The following is a 14937-nucleotide window of genomic DNA, read 5'->3' as shown; positions in this document are numbered from 1 at the left end:
CTTACTTCCTTTGCAACGATTACAGAGCAAAGACTTGGGTTTTTTTTGTTCCGCTACCCTTTCGGCAGCGAATGCAGTGCCGACAGCGCTAATATTCCCCGTACTTCTGTTTTTACCCCCGTTATTGCCTTGGTCTGAATTTTCTTAGGATCATTTTGAAATGTTGCTGCGAATTTTCTGGTGTTGTAATAACAGACTGACGTGTCGTGAAACAGATCATGCAACCCTTAAAAAATGTGTGCGTTGGGCTGCAATTGTGGTATCCCATAACGTCATTAGCCTTTAAAAAAAATCCTTAATTCGGTGCCTCCTCGCTTTGCCAGTTAATTTCCTAACGACGGGTTGGCTGACACTTAATTCTCCGTTTCTGCAGATGTGTGGGTCGTAGTGAACTCCAGTAAAAACCACGTCTCATTTGGGTTTACGGCTGCTCATGCTCACAAGGCGAGCGCGGCAGCGCTTTCCTACAGAAACCACCAATTTTATTTTCGGAGCCGTGTGTTGAGGCCTTTTGTGGTTATCTCAGTTCTCATCCCATTGGTTTCTTCTCCCACGTGCAACCCAGTGCCTTGCGGAATATCACAAAGGAGCGAGGAATTGTCGTCACCCGTTCAACCTACCCCAGCAGCGGAAAGTGGTCGGGACATTGGTTGGGGGACAACACCGCAGCCTGGAACCAGCTCGAAAAATCCATCATCGGTACGTCGACGCAACCTATGACCAATTTATTCCATGTTTCTTCTTCGCTTCCTTCCTAAAAATCATGGGTTTTGAGCCAAAATGGGCTACTCAGTTGAGGAATCAGAATTTATGGCCAGTTTCTTCTTGGCCTTTTTTTTTTTTTCCTTATCACCTCTTAAGAAAGTCCTCACATTTTCTATAGGAATTGGGTTTATTGCACGGGTTTGAGCACCACGTTGTCCTCAAATTCAACCCCTGTCACCTTCCCGTCATTCTCTCCCTGTTGGCCAAAAACTGCTGCTTTGCTTCTTAAGACCCAGCTTTTCTGGGGTGGTTCTGGAAATCCATTCCTTTTCCTCACCCCGAGGCGTATGATCTGCGCAACCCCAACTACGACAAATAAAAAAGTGCAGTTGTTACTGAATTATTTTCTTCTTCCTCGCAGGTATGATGGAGTTTAGTCTCTTCGGAATATCTTACGTAAGCTCACAATTTATTGCCTTATATTTCAGTTATCTTTATTAACAAAAATGTCTTTCCCATTGCCATTGAGTATTTTTTTTTTAAATCTTCAGACCGGAGCCGATATCTGCGGCTTCTTCGGCGACTCCGAGTACGAGCTGTGTGCGCGGTGGATGGAGCTGGGTGCCTTTTACCCGTATTCGAGGAATCACAACGGCAAAGGAGCCAAGGTGGGCGCCTTCGGCGTCTGCTTCAACTGATTTTTTTTCATTTCCCATATTTTCACCATCTCCTACATTTTTTTATTCCCCGTAAATGCCATTTTTAGGTAAACACACCACAATTAGAAGAAAAAATTGGTTATTTTTCATATGTTCCGGGTCTACTTAAACATACCACCAAGTCTAAAATAGTTATTTTTTTTCATGCAGGACATTTTTATTTCAAGATACCATGCTTACAAGACTAAAATAATTATTTTTATGGCTGAACACACTTAAAGGGGCAAAACTGACCGTAGTGGTGTCATCCCAGCAAATTAGAAAAGGTAACAGTGGAATGAGATTCCTGAGTGTCAGAATTCCTATATTTTGCCCACTTTCATAAAATATCGTATCTCTTTTAAGAATAAATGAAAATAACTGGCTAAATGCAGGCCTGTATGAGAGAAAAAACAAGATAACTGGGAAAACGGTAATAAAGGAAACAGCCTTTTTATCCTCGTTAGAGCTTTAGGTCGAGCAGAGCTATTTGGCCTTCGTTAAAGAACAGAGACATAAATAAGGGAACTCGAAATTAGAGGAGGACAAGGAATTTGCAAGGCTCCACCTGGATCTCTTCAGCTATGCTTTGCTGTGTCAATTTTGAGGGACGTTTGCCAATTATCGCCGCTAAATTATATGAAAGTATAAGATGAAAATGAGAGGGTAAACATGAGGGCTTCCTTCCCCCCACCTCTTCCTGACAAAATAATCCTGTTTGAGTAATGACAAGCTCTTTTTTTTTCTGTTTAGAGGCAGGATCCTGTTGCCTGGAATTCAACATTTGAAGAAATTTCCAGGAAAGTGCTAAATATAAGATACACCCTCTTACCCTATTTGTACACATTAATGTACGAAGCCAACGCCCACGGCAGCACCGTCGTCCGCCCTCTGCTCCACGAGTAAGTGCGGTCCTTCCTTCTCCATGAATAAGGAATTCCCGGTGAAGTCCACAGGATTTCCATGATCCTTGTCAAAAGGTTTTCCGTCAATTACGGCGATTTTTTTCTTTTAAAGCTGGCAAGGGGTTGGGAATGCCCATGTTCAGCATCGGCTCGCCCTGACAGCTCAAGGTCTCAATTTCACACAATATGTTTATAGTGTATTTTCTTATGTATATGATAGAAAAAATATAGAAAAAAAATACAATAGAAAATATGTGTATTTTCTTATATGTAAATATAATTAATATATAAAACTTAAAGCTCTATCTCATCACCCCTTGCAGCATGCAGCGAATACATTTTGCCTGGCGCTGGATATACGTAGAATCAGAGAGCACGTGTGTTGCAAAAATAGCCGGGCAAAAATTTTAAGCAGAGAAACAGAAAAGGAAGGAGAAAATAGGGGTTTTGATACAAGTCTTGAGAAGTTTGCAGGGCAAGGTAACTTAATTTGGCTAAACTGATTTAGCAGGGCTTATTTTTTTTTAAAAAAGGCTTTTATAGCAGTTTTTTTCCTTTTTTTTTTTTAAAAAAAAAAACGTGTTTTTAGAGGCATGAGACTTTATTTGTACCTGGTCAGAAGGGGCAATATGTGCCAAAGACTAGTTAATGCCTTAACGTTCAAGATGAAGTCTCACATTGAAAAAATGCTTGTCTTCCACTCAAAAATACTGAATTGTCAGCGTGTAGTCCCAGCCTAATTGTGGCTAATCTAAGACTTGATTCTGACAAAGTACCTGGCAAAAAGCTAAATTCAGAAAGTATTTGTGCCCCTGCTTAGTTTTGCTGTTGATAATACTAAGCAAGAGTGATTTTTAAAGTTTTGTCACCTAAATACAGTAAATAATAAGAATTTTTGTATATATGTAGGCATAGGCCAGCTAACGTGAAGAAACAGCAGAAATTAAAACTAAGTGAAAGGTGGTATTTCCCCTAAAGATTTTCACTTTAGGGTCTTCATTCATTCTTGACACACTTTATTTGATACACTTGTAAATAAAATGGGATTAATTTTTAACCGTTATTATCTATTATTAATAAATAGGTAGTAGTATTGCTGGTAGCACGCTTACGGTTGAGGAAACGGTAGTTTTACTGAGAAAAAAGGAAACTTTTTGGAAATGGTCGACACTGAGGGTTTGACCACTCTTTTGTTACTTTGCAGGTTTGTGGAAGACAAAACGACATGGGAAATATATAAACAGTTTCTGTGGGGACCGGCCCTGCTCATCAGCCCTGTGCTGGAACAGGTGAAATATCACAAATAAAAATATCAGAAATAGAAATATCAGAAAAGTGGGGGGTAAAAAATAGAAAATATTAGAGATTGATGAAAATACTAGAAGTGACGTGAGCTAAAATTTGCTTTTTGGCTTTAATAGACTTAAATTAAGACTGTTTAATTGCAGGGCGCCGTAACGGTGAGTGCTTACCTACCGAACGCCCGCTGGTATGATTACCACACGGTAAGTAATTTTAAATACTATATTATATTTATTTTTCCTGCTGTGTTTAAAAAGGAATATGATGTGCTGCGGTGGGGTGTGAATCCACCACCTCTGTTTTATCAAGTTGTGTCCAGCAGGAGTTTTTCGTGATGTTAAAAAAATTGTATCTTGGCTGATTTTTTTTTGTTAATTAATCAGTTTGTTTTAATGTAATCTTCAACGTGACCAGTAAAAAGGAGGAATAATACCCCTAATCTGAATAATATCTGTAATCTGAAGCGCTTCCATGTTTCCTTTTTTTTTAACCCTTCGATGATACATATAATTTCTTTTCTAAGAATGATGGAGCAGAAGAAGACAAAAGTTTTAAACAATTTTTACATCCTCAGGCTTTAAACGCCGCTCCATTCATCGGGTGCTGTGTAATTGCTTTATATATGCAGAATTTCAGATTTTACCTAGAAAATACGTAGTTCTGCATTAAAAAAGGGTTTGCAGTGACGACTCTCTTAGTATTTATAAACTTTCATTCTAAAAAAAGTTTAGAATGGGTAATTAAATGTAGAGATTATCCTTTATGCTTATTTTTAATCATCTATAGGGTGAGTATATCGGCTTTAGGGGACAATTCAGAAATTTATCATCTCCTTTGGAACACATCAACCTCCACATCCGAGGCGGTTACATCCTCGCTCAGCAAAGCCCTGCTAATACTACATTTTACAGGTACGATAAGAAGCACCAAGCAGTTAAAACTTAATGTCTTTTTAAGAAAGAAAAATGGAGATATTTAATTAGTTAATGACATATTTAAAGTTTAATTAATGAAGTACAAATTGATATTTAGTGACTCGGCAAAGAAATTGCGTATTAATGACATAGCGAGAGCATTTTTCTGGACTCCTTATTTTCAACCCGGGGAAAAAAATGATTCAGGTTTAATGTACAGCTTGCTTGGAATTATCTGCCATTTTGTATAAACTTGAGCAGTCCTGAGAAAATCGATATGTATGGCAGCACCTTAACTTTATGGCCGTTTCCCCCTCTTTTTGGTTTCCTCCCCCTGGCCTCCTTTAAATGTAATGCTCTGGATTGGCAAGAGCAGGGATAAATTGTCACGTACAATGTCTAATATAAATTATTGCACTTGCAAAACCTAAAATGTGATCGCCCAAGAGAAAATATTCATTTTTTTCGTAGCCGAAAAAACCCGTTGGCACTTACCGTTGCTTTGGATGACGACCAACTTGCAGAAGGTCAGCTTTATTGGGATGACGGGGTGAGCATAGGTGAGTACCAAGGGTCTTATTTACGTGCTACATTAACTAATTCAGAGTCTACGCTGCCTTTCTTTAGCTCGGTGGATTGCCGACACCAACAGTTAGGTTTTATTTTGGGATTATTGTATGAGTGCGCATAGGAAGCGTGAGCACAAACCGGAATAAAAATGACAGTAAAAGGATTAAACTTAATGAATTAAACTAAAATTACAGTAAAATGTAAAACCATAAAAATGATAAAATGTAACATGAATAAAATGATGGCAAAACAATAACCCAATGTCGTTATTTATAAAGTATATATTCTGCATAATTCAGTCGAGCCCTGGACCGAGGGCAATGTATAGAATAAGGATTTGCTCTCAGACCTATGGGGCACATAACCATAGATGAAGAGGGAAGCTTTGACTGATTTCCTTGCTACTAATAAATTCTAATTACCTTCAGATAAGACACATCTAGAAGTCTCCTACCCTTTACATCTACAGTGCTTTATCCTCGGAATAACTCTAAGCTATCCCCTGAGACTATGACAAGTAACGGACAAAAATTGTGGGTTTTTTTTTTTTTTTAACCTACCGAAATGTTGCAGAACGTCTTCAAAACACGTATAAACTTATACGGTACATGCAGCACAGTTCTTCTATTTAAGGGAAAAAAAAAAAAGTGAATAGCATACATTTATTTATTCTTTCTTTTGAACAGACGCCTACGAAGATGGTCTCTATCTGCTGACCTCGTTTACTGCCAATCAGGTACGTCATATTAACTTACAGGCTTTGAGTTCCCGGGGTGATTATCGTATATTTAACTAAAATATTTTCAAAAATTTTTGACAGTTTAACGTTGTTAAATTTTTAATATTTTTAAACATTTTTAAAAAAATGTTTCAGCATCCCAACACGCCACTAACCCTCTGTGAAGGACGAGCTCTTACCCGGTATCGCAAAAACCGCTGCGGGTCTTGAATGGTTGATTTAAAAAAAGTAAAAAGCAATATATCTCCTAGGTGGATAAACTAATTTTGCAATAAATTGGGGCAACTTAATTTTCTTCACTGGGGTTATTCCACATATGTATGTTTTTATATATATATATATATATATATATATATATATATGTTTATATATAGCTGGCCTAGCCTGAGACCGCCAAGACCGATGGTGGTTCAGATTTGTTATCTGCACATCGGTTTTCAGTAAATGAGGAGGTTTTATCTTAACAGTAAAAGTCCCAGCCGTATCCGTTCGCAAATTCTCCTTCTATAGATGAATGAATTTAGCAGTGCGTTGTGTCCGGGCTCCAGTGTAATGCAATTAATACAGTGAAAATATATTAAGAATGAATTTAAGCTGGATTCAGAGGATTTCTATTTTAGCTTATTGCTCTATTTGTTGTGGATCCACAACGTGATAATTTCTTATAATTCTGAAAATGCTGGTTTATTTCAAAAAGGATTTGTAGAAAATGGAAGCGGTTATCAATGCAGAACTCCAGTAAGGCCAATATTTTGTCAGGTGTGTGTTCCACATCACTTTTGTGGATCATTTATTAGCATCTGTGTAAACGAATAGCTTTTAGGTAATCAGCTCGTGCCTATGTTCATAGAATCATAGAATCATGTAGGTTGGAAAAGGCCTCGAGGATCGTCAAGGCCAACCCCCAGCCCAACACCCCCAGGCCTCCGAAACCGTGTCCCCGAGGGCCGCGTCTACATGTTTATTTGAGCCCCCCCAGGGACGGCGACGCCCCCACCTCTCTGGGCAGCCTGTGCCAGGGCCTGACCGCTCCGGCAGGGAAGGCATTGGCCCTAATCTCCAGCCTAAACCTCCCCTGACGCAGCTCGAGGCCGTTCCCTCTCGTCCTATCGCTTAAATTGGGAGCAGAGACCGACCCCCCCTCACTCCAGCCCCTCTCAGGCAGCTGCAGAGAGCGAGAAGGGCTCCCCTCAGCCCCCTCTTCTCCAGGCTAAACCCCCCCCAGCCCCCTCAGCCGCCCCCCAGCACACTTGTGCTCCAGACCCTGCCCCAGCCCCGCTGCCCTTCTCTGGACACGCTCCAGCCCCTCCAGGCCCTGCTTGTCCCGAGGGGCCCAATCCTGAGCCCGGCACTCGAGGTGGGGCCGAGCACAGGGCCGAGCACGGGGGCCCCAGCCCTTCCTTGCGTAGCCCCGCAGTGAAGCACCCCCCACACACGCAGACACAAATTGACTCGGACAGGCTAGAAAGACGTGACTATACACAAAATAAACCTGTCCAATCTGGAGCACAGCCGCAGGTAGATGCAGGGAAGCCCTTCCCGGTGGCCTATAGGTGCACGAGCGTCCAGGGGAGCTGTGGTCTCCCGATTTTTTTTGACCACTCATCCCTAGCAGGGAAAATTTTTGATCACCCCCCCCCGCCGTACGCATATTTATTTGTAAATTGTCTACGTGTGCTGCTGTACCATTGTGGACATTATTGGTGCGGTTTAACCCGGCAGGCAGCTAAACAGCCATTCCCTCACTCCCCGCCCTCGGTGGGAGGGGGGAGAGAATCAGGGAAAAAAGGTAAAGTTTGTGTCATAAAGACAGAAAAGGAGAGGAATAAAATAAAATAAAACAAAATAAAATAAACAAAACAAAATAAAATAAAATAAAACAAAATAAAATAAATAAAATAAAACGAAATAAAATAAACAAAACAAAACAAAACAAAATAAAACAAAATAAAATAAAATAAAACAAAATAAAATAAATAAAATAAAACAAAATAAAATAAAACAAAACAAAACAAAATAAAAATAAAATAAAATAAAACAAAATAAAATAAATAAAATAAAACAAAATAAAATAAAACAAAATAAACCAAAACCAAACCAAACCAAAACAAAACAAAATAAAACAAAACAAAACAAAACAAAACAAAATAAAATAAAATAAAACAAAATAAAATAAAACAAAATAAACCAAAACCAAACCAAACCAAACCAAAACAAAACAAAATAAAATAAAATAAAACAAAACAAAGCAAAACAAAACAAACCAAAACAAAACAAAATAAAACAAAACAAAACAAAACAAAACAAAATAAAATAAAACAAAATAAAATAAAATAAAACAAAATAAACCAAAACCAAACCAAACCAAACCAAACCAAACCAAAATAAAACAAAACAAAACAAAATAAAATAAAACAAAACAAAACAAAATAAAACAAAACAAAACAAAACAAAATAAAACAAAACAAAATAAAACAAAACAAAACAAAACAAAACAAAACAAAATAAAATAAAACAAAATAAAATAAAATTAAACAAAATAAACCAAAACCAAACCAAAACCAAACCAAACCAAACCAAACCAAAATAAAACAAAACAAAACAAAACAAAACAAAACAAAACAAAACAAAACAAAACAAAACAAAACAAAACAAAATGTAATAAACCCAAATGAACATAAACATAAAGGAAACGAGTGCTGCACAATGCAATCCCTCGCCAGCCGCAGACCGACGCCCAGCCTGCCCCCGAGCAGCGATCGCTGCCCCCCCCAGCCAACTCCCCCCCCCGTTTATACACTGAGCATGATGGAAAAACAGAAAATTGTTCAAGTTTGTTCAGTTTCTGCTCACAATTATTACTTGCTCAAAGGTCCTTTGAACAGAGGCCGGTGTGGAATCACTGACGCAGTTTGTGATGGCTTTTAATTTTATTCTTAATTCTTTATTTTAAATTATTATTTTATTCTTATTATTTGTTTCCTTCTTAATTTTTGCCTTTATTCTTCAACATAGGGTATAACCGTGGAGCAGTTACTGTGTAAGAAAGTCGGTGATCAGCAGAGCGCACTGTAATTACCGGCATTTCCAGCATGTCAGCTGTAAATTTCTGCTTTAAGCGGTCGAATGGCTGGAGTTAAATTAATTGGCACTTCGACGGGCTATCTATTTAAAAGAAACGCTTTTTATATTGTAATAAGAAAGCGTGCTGTTTCGTTAGTTCTCCAGGTGGCCAACGTATGGTCTTATTTTATTGTCAGTGCTCTTATTTCTCATTCATTTTGACCTCGTCAAGTGGTTGGACATGAATTGCTAAGGGAGAAAAGGGGGTTTTTTTTGCTCCTTCCAGTTGTAGGATTACATAGTAAATGCACATTTCCCTGCTTTTACAGAAAGCTGGTAAGGAAAAGCTCAATTAAAGCAGTTCTAAGTAGAGCAATCATGAAGAATGCAATAAAATAACTATATAATTACATTATATTTGTAGAATTTTATCACAGCGGATTTGCATGGAGGAGGAGTCGGGACCTGACCCAGCAAGCACCATCTCTGGGCATCTCAAATATTCCCTGCCTGGAGACCTAGTAGAATTGGGTACAAACTAAAGAAACCATGAAGCCCTTATTTCTCTAAAATCAAGTCAGTTTGTCCAAGAAATGCCCCCCACCCCCCGCCCCGGATTCTGCAATGCAGCGGTTCACGATCCATCCTAAGCATTTTTGCAATTGTAAAAGGCAATTAAAAAAAACCCAATAAATTAGCAAAATTAGCCAAACACAGGCAGGATTTGAGCGATCACCAGCGGCCACAGAGAAATTTTTCCGCTGAATTCAGTAGCTTGGGAAACTTCAGAGAATTACAGGAAAATAAGAAAAAAAGATCGGAATTATGCATATATGTCATTTTAATTCTTTCTTACGCTGCAAAATTCACATCAGGGCAAATTTGTTCAACATTCAGCTCTGCGTTGGTAGTGGAGCAGCCTGCAAGAGGTCTGCGAAGGCGGAGGAACTGGGAAAAAATCAGAGCCTCCAACAACTGGAAAATAAATAGCAACATAGAGTTGGTCTTTTTTTCTTTTAAATCAAAGAAAAGCAAAAATTGTGAGCTTCAAGCGGGCTGAAACAGCGTGTTCTGACAAGCAGCTCCCCAGGGGCAAAGCACCGATTTCCTTTTTCCTCTTCCTTCAGAGCGTTTTAGAGATAAAAGTTTTGCACCGTGGCTACGCGGACCCAAATAACCTGAAGTTCACTCGGATGAAGATTTTGGGGGTGACCTCAAACGTGCGGGAGGTGGCGGTGTCGCAGGGCGGCGAAGCAATCCAGTCTCCGCACGCGGTGGCCTACGACAGCCAAAACCAGGTAAGTTGAGGGGGTTATGGTGAAATCCTACCTTTGCAGTAAGTTTCGTGCTCGTACACGCTCGGGATTCACCTCCAGGCGCAGAAATAATTTCTAAAATAGATTTCTTTACTGCAGTAAAGCCACCGACATCGAAGAGGTAAGAACGCGGGGAGATTTTGCAGCAATTTTCTTTTTCCCACGGAATGAACGAGTTCTCGTCACAGGCCACGGCCGCGCGGCTCCGTGAGACCCCCTCCCTCCCTCGATTCGGTTGACACTTAATTCAGTTTGACACCCTTTCGACAGAGCTCAGGGTTCTGAGGAGTCTCGTTTAATTCCGCCTTTCAGTGGGAAGCCAGAAGATAACGTACCGATATACTGAAATCACAGAATCACAGAATCTCCTATAGAGTTATTATATAAAGGGATAGGTAATAGAGAAATATACTATGTAAAAACCATGGTAACATAGCATAACATAATGTAATGCGATGCAATATATATGCTATAATGCAATATATAATGCAATATAATATAACATAATGCAATATAATATAATGCAATATAATGCAATATAATGCAATTCAATATAATATAATGCAATATAATATAATGCCATATAATGCAATATAATATAATGCCATATAATGCAATGCAATATAATGCCATATAATGCAATATAATGCAATAAAATGCAATATAATATAATGCCGTATAATATAATGCAATATAATGCAATGCAATATAATGCAATGCAATATAATGCAATATAATGCAATATAATGCAATATAATGCAATGCAATATAATATAATGCCATATAATGCAATATAATATAATGCCATATAATGCCATATAATATAATGCCATATAATGCAATATAATGCAATAAAATGCAATATAATATAATGCCGTATAATATAATGCAATATAATGCAATGCAATATAATGCAATGCAATATAATGCAATATAATGCAATATAATGCAATGCAATATAATATAATGCCATATAATGCAATATAATGCAATGCAATATAATGCAATATAATGCAATATAATGGAATATAATGCAATATAATGCAATGCAATATAATGTAATGCAATATAATGCAATATAATGCAATATAATGCAATATAATGCAATATAATGCAATATAATGCAATGCAATATAATGCAATGCAATATAATGCAATATAATGCAATGCAATATAATGCAATATAATGCAATATAATGCAATGCAATATAATGCAATATAATGCAATATAATGCAATGCAATATAATGCAATATAATGCAATATAATGCAATGCAATATAATGCAATATAATGCAATATAATGCAATATAATGCAATGCAATATAATGCAATATAATGCAATATAATGCAATGCAATATAATGCAATATAATGCAATGCAATATAATGCAATATAATGCAATATAATGCAATGCAATATAATATAAATTACTAAAAATATTAATCAAGAAGGCAAAGAGAAGCAATGTGAAATAAGAACCTGCCGCCTCCTACGAGCTGCGGCAGCCCAAGGCACCTTCAGAGCAGAGTTACTCCTTGCGGGTTTTCCTGTTTTTCACAGGTCCTGGAGATCACCGGGCTGGAACTTGAGTTAGGCAGAGAGTACACGCTGCGGTGGAGCGCGCGCGCCCGCGGGTAACGCCGGCCACGCTCCGCAGCCGTCTCACCGTCGCGAGTCGTCTTCCCCTTCCACCCCTGCCCCTTTGGCTGCTTAAAGCTGTCCTCGTGTAGCGGAGTCTGGCGGTTTTGGGCGCGGGCGTAAACGGGGAGAGGAGCGGCTGGGGAGCAGCCCTGCAGCGAGGGGTGTGGGGGTGCCGGTGGGCGGCAGCCTCCGGCCGCGGCAGCCGGGTGCGGTTCTGGGCCCCGACACTTAAGGGCGTGAAGGTTCTCGAATGCGCCCAGAGGAAGGCGACAGAGCTGGGGACGGGGCTGGAATTCGTGTCCCGTGAGGGGCTCTGGGCTTGTCTCGACCGCGGCGCTCTCTGCAGCTTCCCGAGGAGGGGGTGTGGAGAGGGAGGAGCTGCCCTCTTCTCCCTGGCATCCAGGGACAGGACGCCTGGGGTGGTTCGGAGCTGCCCCAGGGGAAGTTTAGACTGGACGTTAGGAAGTATTTCTTTACCGAGAAGGAAGTCAAACGCTGGAACAGGCTTCCGGGAGAGGTGCTGGATGCCCCAAGCCTGCTTTAACCCTTGGTCAGCCCTGAAGTGGTCACGCAGCGGCTCTAGATGGTCATTGTAGCTCCATTCTGACTGAAAAATAGTCCTTTCCCTTTCCCTTTCCCTTTCCCCTTCCCCTTCCCCTTCCCCTTCCCTTCCCCTTCCCCTTCCCCTTCCCTTCCCCTTCCCCTTCCCCTTCCCCTTCCCTTCCCCTTCCCCTTCCCCTTCCCTTCCCCTTCCCTTCCCCTTCCCCTTCCCCTTCCCCTTCCCCTTCCCTTTCCCTTTCCCCTTCGCCTTCCCCTTCCCTTTCCCTTTCCCCTTCCCCTTCCCCTTTCCCCTTCCCCTTCCCCTTCCCCTTCCCCTTCCCTTTCCCCTTCCCCTTCCCCTTCCCCTTCCCCTTCCCTTCCGTTTCCCCCTGCCTTGTGCAGGTACTTCTGATCTCACAAGCATCTCAATAGCTGATAGGGCAGGATCAGGCCCCTGGCTTGCGCCCATGATTGTGATGTCACGTTTTTCTGTTTAGCCGATTGGTCGAGATCAGGCCCTTCGCTTTTGCAGCTGCTTGTGATGGCACGCGTGAGTGAGTAGCTGATAGGCGGGAGCGGGTACCTGCCATGTTTTGATGGGTGGATCGATGGAGGGACGGCGGTTTGGGTGGGTGGACGGATGAACTGGAAGCTCGGGGTGATTGAGCAAAACCTGCAGCTCTCGTCCTCCAGGTCTGGCCCGCTCCTGGATTTCAAACCTGGGAAAATGCTAAAAAAGAGTGTCTTTATGACTCTTTTTGTCTCCTGGGCACACCAGGAGCGACCTACTGGGTCCCTCCGTGGGATGTGAAAGAAAGGAGGCAAGCGAAACATTCCCACGCCCTGAACAGCTTCATCATAAAAGCAGAAGCGTCTTTCCAAGCAAGGTTTTCTGTCAACGGTTTTGAAAACAGCGAATGGGGAGGGTGGTGGAAAAGGCAAAGGATGAAGGGTTCTGTTGATTGCCGGTGCTCCTCTGCAGTGGTCACTGGGAAAACACAGAGTTTGGTCTCTACCTGCCCCAGCCCCAGCTTCTAACCCTAGAAAAACACCATCTTCCCACACACAGTGGGTTGTGTCTCCTTGTACAAAGAGGAATTCACAGAATCCCAGGTTAGAAGGGACCTCAGGGATCATCTAGCCCAACCTTCCTGGGAAGAGCCCAGTCTAGACAAGATGGCCCAGCACCCTGTCCAGATGGCTCTTGAAGGTGTCCAACGTGGCCGAGTCAGCCACCTCCCTGGGGAGATTATTCCAACGGTGACTGTCCTCACTGTGAAAAATTTCCCTCTGGTGTCCAGTCGGAATCTCCCCAAGAGCAACCTGTGGCCATCCCCCTTGTCCTCTCCATGCGACTCCATGTAAAAAGGGAGTCTCCGTCTCCTTTGTAGCTACCCCTTAAGTGCTGGTACACGGGGATGAGATCCCCTCTGAGCCTCCTTTTCTCAAGGCTGAACAAACCCAGCTCTCCCAGCCCATCCTCGTATGGCAGCTTCCCAGTCCTCTGATCATCCTGGTGGCCCTTCTCTGGGCCCCTTCCAGCCTGGCCACATCCTTTTTGTAGAGCGGGGACCAGAACTGCACACAGCGCTCCAGGTGTGGCCTGACCAGTGCTGAGTAGAGCAGGATGATGACTTCTTCATCTCTGCTGGTGATGCCCTTTTCGATGCAACCCAGCACCCTGTTGGCCTTCTTGGCCTCAGCAGCCACTGTTCGCTCATGTTGAGCTTCCTGCCCACCAGGACAGAATTCAGCCCCATTGGGCAGGCCTGACTGACACCCCGCCCATCCTGGGGGGAAGCGATGTGCTCCTGTGCTGGGGCAGGCTGGCTGCTCTTCCTCGGGAGTAAACGCTCGAGGAAGTGTGGTTTGTTGTGTGAAGGGGACCCATCATCATGGTCCTCCCACCCATGTTTCTCTTCCGAAGGCATCAGCCCTCTACAAATGCAAGCCAGAAGATTGATGGTTGGACTTGACGATCCAAGAGGTCTTTTCCAACCTTAATGATTCTGTGATTCTACATCAACCGTACAGACACTAGATGTATTTATTGGGCCTGGACAACCAACACAGGCAAGCCAGAGGGGCAAGAGGCTGATCTGGGCATGCGTCCTCCTCCCTGAACCCTTGTCCTTCCATCGGACCACACAGTCTAGAGATTAAAGCCCAAGGTTCAGCGGTCCGCCAAAGGAGGCTGAATTTCAGATGCGAATAAGAACCAGGTGTGACGGGAACAGCCACACCTACACCAGGGCTCTGTGTTTGCTCTACCACATAACTGTCAGCCTCGCCAGAGCCCAGCAACACAATGGACACTCACCTGCTAAGGCTCCAACCAATATACGGCTGGGACTGAAGCCTCTTGGCAGCCCTCACCTCCCCTTGCATGCCTGTTTCACAGGTGCGCCAACACTGGGGCTCTTCTGCTTTATCTCCAAATGCTCCATCTCGTCAGAGCGCAGGATCAGACCTCCACCACATAAATGTTTTTACAGGTACATTAATAGCAAAAATAGAGGCAAGGAGAATCTCCATCCTCTATG

The 14937-nt window shown here is 41.9% G+C and overlaps 1 protein-coding gene across 1 annotated transcript in view; it reads left to right on the top strand.

Annotated features, from left to right (window-relative positions):
• The window catches only part of LOC142050921 (maltase-glucoamylase-like), a 58082-nt gene extending 44956 nt beyond the window's left edge, over positions 1-13126 (top strand). Inside the window, exons 38-48 of the mRNA XM_075080130.1 lie at positions 566-699; positions 1127-1161; positions 1257-1373; positions 2157-2305; positions 3513-3597; positions 3757-3813; positions 4397-4521; positions 4996-5084; positions 5781-5830; positions 10024-10194; positions 11774-13126. Coding sequence (XP_074936231.1) covers positions 566-699; positions 1127-1161; positions 1257-1373; positions 2157-2305; positions 3513-3597; positions 3757-3813; positions 4397-4521; positions 4996-5084; positions 5781-5830; positions 10024-10194; positions 11774-11851 — 1090 coding nt within the window. The 3' untranslated portion in view covers positions 11852-13126. The remainder of the gene's footprint in view (positions 1-565; positions 700-1126; positions 1162-1256; positions 1374-2156; positions 2306-3512; positions 3598-3756; positions 3814-4396; positions 4522-4995; positions 5085-5780; positions 5831-10023; positions 10195-11773) is intronic.
• Positions 13127-14937: the final 1811 nt, after the last annotated feature.

This window comes from Phalacrocorax aristotelis, unplaced genomic scaffold, assembly GCF_949628215.1.
Source record: "Phalacrocorax aristotelis unplaced genomic scaffold, bGulAri2.1 scaffold_57, whole genome shotgun sequence".
Classification (NCBI taxonomy): domain Eukaryota; kingdom Metazoa; phylum Chordata; class Aves; order Suliformes; family Phalacrocoracidae; genus Phalacrocorax; species Phalacrocorax aristotelis.
The sequence above is the reverse complement of the archived record's forward strand: the minus strand, read 5'-3'. Positions and strand labels throughout refer to the sequence as shown.